Genomic DNA, 3,840 nt, shown 5'->3' with positions numbered 1-3,840 from the left:
TATTCCCAAAAGCATCATCCTCTCCACGGCAGTACTGGCCTCTGCCTCCCTATCTTCCTCCTCAATCAGCTGGCTAGAGAGACATTTCAGGATTTCGACCCTATCTGGTCGAACCATGCTTTCAACTGAGGTGGCCTCACTAGCCAATCTGTCGGCTTTTTCATTTCCCCTAACACCAGCATGGCCAGGGCAGAAAATCTATGCGAGTGATCATATAGGCGTTGCTTCGATAACTTGAATCCATTCTGTTCTCAGGAAACCTTTTTCGGTACTTCTGAGGGTACACATGGAATCAGTGATAAGAACAGCATGGGTAGTGTGGGGGCGATCTTGGGCCACCCAATCAAGTGCTTTTGCGATGTCTTCAATTTCCGTTCGCATACTTGATGTAGCCCTGCTGCAGGCTCCAGGTGCACTGTCTATGATTTTATTGTTGGCGGATGCAACGAATCCCCATCCACTTCGCTGGCTATCTCTTTTCGCCGAACCATCTGTATAAACTAAAGGATCCCCTGCTTTTGAGTTTGTGTCGACAAGCTCGTTGATATCGCTCTCGTTGATGGGAGTCGCAACTTTTCTTCTGTCTCTGCCCATGCTTATTTTGACCTTGGTGAGGTCCCTGTATTCTCCGGCCACCTGTTCCCATTCTTCGCCATGTGATAGGCTCTCAGGTACACCTATTTTTTTATATTTTTTATTATAGTGAATTTTCTGCTTCCGCCATCCAAGATTTTCCTCTTTTGGTTCTGCCTCCTTTTTTGTCAGGAAGTGCTATGTGAAGTGGATGATCCTTCCTGCCCATTACACTGAGATACATCTTTGCTTGAGCTATCCTATGCGTACTCTGATGCCACTTAAACCTAGCAAGTAGCACATGCACTATATTGGAGTGTCCTTGGTGCAGCCCAGCACTGCTCTCATTGCCTCATTCTGCACTCGATCCAGCTTTGCGATCTGTGTGTCGGACAGCGTGAGACAGCCTAATCCGCAATCAATGACAGACAGGACGACCAGCTGCAACATCAGGAAGAGCACTCTTTGTGGAATCAGAGCGGCCGCCATGGCCTTGATTGCACCAACACCTCGTTTGGCCATTGTACCACATGATCCACATGCTTGTTGAAGGACAACGACCTGTCGAAGGCGATCCCCGGATACTTCAGCTCTGACTGTCTGTCGATAATCTAATACTTGCAAGTGATTGGTGGAGTTATGTCTTGGACAATCCTGTTGTCGAGGGAACATCAAAGTACCTGTGCCTTTGAAGGATTGACTACTGCTTCATTTTGGTCGCACCATGTTACAACTGCGTGAAGTCTTTTCTCCATGTTCATTGCCTTCTGAAGTCTGTCATCTCCGTGCGTGTATGCCATTATGTCATCCGCAAAGCTCAGGACACGTCCAGATTCCTTCTGATGCATCGTTACCTGTGCAGTGTACACATTGAAAAGCACAGAAGAGAGGGGGGGGGGGATCATTGGGGCAGTACTGGGGCAATTGATACCGGATATGAAGTTCATTCACCCTGTCTCAGGGCCATTTTTCTCTCCTCTTAGGCCGATCCCAGAGTGGCTCTGTAGGTCTGACCTGTAGCTCGCCTAGCGCACGCCGTCTGCGTGTCAGCACAGCCGCACTGTAAGTTGGCGCCTGTGTCTCAGCGAGCGCGAGCCACACTCGCTGGGTGTCAGCACAGCCACACTGTGTATTGACGTGTGTAGGTGTGCAACTGACGGGTCTGCCTTGCTATTATTAGGTACTGTCATTGTGTAATCCAAGACCAATAAGTAGGCCTATGCCTAGGCCTATGGCCTATACTAAGACGGGACAACTCTTCTTTAGGTGCAGGCCGCTCCCACTTTTTGCAGCTGCTCATATAACTCGCTGGACTGGCGATAGTTTACAATTTACATTGGTTACAATGCAAGGCTACTATCTACATGTACTGATCATCTCGGGTGGTAGATCTAGATCTATGTCAGCCTAGACCTACTAGAATGGATTTATTTTAGCCCAGAAAGAAAGAGAATGAATAAACGTGTATCTAGATCAAGATCAAGATCTAGAATCTAGATTTTGTAGTGCACCCAGCAAAGAGTGTGCAGTTCGGACAGTAGATCTAGACCTAGATTTATCTAGATCTAGCTCTAGAATCTAGAGGTTGGCGAAGGACCGATAGGGCGACTCTATGCTACTTGCCTGTGAATTTGCGGAGACACGCTATCAATACTGGGCAAGTGCCGTCACAACAGTTTCCTTCCGCTGCTGAAAGCCTTCATAGATGTCGTACGCCATGACAGCCCGCATTCACTGCAGTTTCTCGATGTGGTCTACTCCCACTCACACACACACACACACACACACACACACACACACACACACACACACACACAAACACACACGCACACGCGCGCGCGCGCGCACACACACACACACACACACACACACACACACACACAAAACGACTTTTCACAACTGACCTCAGTGCTTTCTTGTCGTATTTCCATTTTTAAACAGTGAAAATATGACATCTTCTTAAGCTCACTGTAATCTGTGTCGCCACTGTGTGGCACCATCTTGAAAACAAAAAGTCTAGAAGGATCTATAAACCATGGGAACGTCCGTGAGAAACATTCTAATTTATGGTTTTAAATATCGCCCATCCATCTAGCTCTATTCTGTTGGTAATCAAGTACTGGATTCCCAATCTTTTCCCGCAGGTCAAAATACTACTTCAACATGGGGCCGACCCCAATCTCGGCTCAACAGAGTCTCCTCTGGAAAGAGCAGCTTCCCGTCGTTTCAATTTCAAAGACGTCATCCCACATCTGTTCAAGGCCGGAGCTTGTACTGGTCGTTCTGTCCATCTGGCTATTAGGTATGGACACCTGGACTCCGTGCAAACATTAATCACTAATGGAGCCATGCCTATGTCAAAAGACATGTCGCATTCACGGGGGCACACGTATACGCCATTCAGCTTCTCAATACACCGAGGACTACTAGAAGTGGCGAGATTCTTTCTTAGTATAAATTTCTTGCTACCGTGCGACCTGAAACTTAACCAGAATAATATGCCTACGCTGACATTCATGACGGAAGACCAAACGAATACTGTGTCCAGCTTTGTGGAAGATCTGTGTTCACAACCGTGGAGCCTGGAGAGATTAAGTTTCGGGGTAGTGTCCTCTGTGTTGGGATTTGGAAAGGATCGGGCCTCGAAAGTCAATTTCTTAGGTCTTCCAACGGAGTATAAGGATAAATTGATGTTTCGACATAGAACAGCCCATATCCCGGTGGATAAGTGGGGCCTGATTGAAGTGTGAAGAATGAGCAGTTGGTTCAACACGCGTGTATTTATACTGAGTTTATTGGACGCAAATCGATGCGTGGGCTATTTACACAGTTTAAATACACCGTACATGTACTTTATTTAGTGGCGTCCAAAAGAAACTTGAAAATGTAATCACCCAATCAAAGGGTTAACTTAAAGCCGTGCACTTCCCACTCTTGCAGTATGCCAATTTAAAGCTAAATAAGCTCTGCATCATCTAACCCATTGATATTTTATATAATGTAAAGAGACACCCGAGACTTTGTCACTCAAAACTGATCTTTAAAAAATCAGGCTAGGCAAACTTGTGCGAAATCAAAGAAACGTAATAATGTGTTGGCGCGTATTTTGAGGTGCATCAACATTAGGGGAATGGACATGCATTGAATATCAAACGAAAAGAGAATATTATTGTCTCTTCAATGAACAGCATCTTCATATGATATTTTCAAACAGATTGGAAAACAGAGCAGTTACATACCACGTAAAACCTGGACTTAAAGGGGGGG

At 46.0% G+C, this 3,840-nt stretch overlaps 1 protein-coding gene across 1 annotated transcript in view; it reads left to right on the top strand.

The window, feature by feature from the left end:
* Nucleotides 1–3,834, top strand: part of LOC101863189 (ankyrin repeat domain-containing protein 17) — a 12,363-nt gene extending 8,529 nt beyond the window's left edge. The window contains exon 6 of the mRNA XM_005099896.3: nt 2,718–3,834. Within this exon, the coding sequence (XP_005099953.1) occupies nt 2,718–3,323 (606 nt within the window). The 3' untranslated portion in view covers nt 3,324–3,834. The remainder of the gene's footprint in view (nt 1–2,717) is intronic.
* Nucleotides 3,835–3,840: the final 6 nt, after the last annotated feature.

The sequence above is a fragment of the Aplysia californica genome, unplaced genomic scaffold (assembly GCF_000002075.1).
Source record: "Aplysia californica isolate F4 #8 unplaced genomic scaffold, AplCal3.0 scaffold00229, whole genome shotgun sequence".
In the NCBI taxonomy this organism is placed as follows: Eukaryota; Metazoa; Mollusca; class Gastropoda; order Aplysiida; family Aplysiidae; genus Aplysia; species Aplysia californica.
The sequence above is the reverse complement of the archived record's forward strand: the minus strand, read 5'-3'. Positions and strand labels throughout refer to the sequence as shown.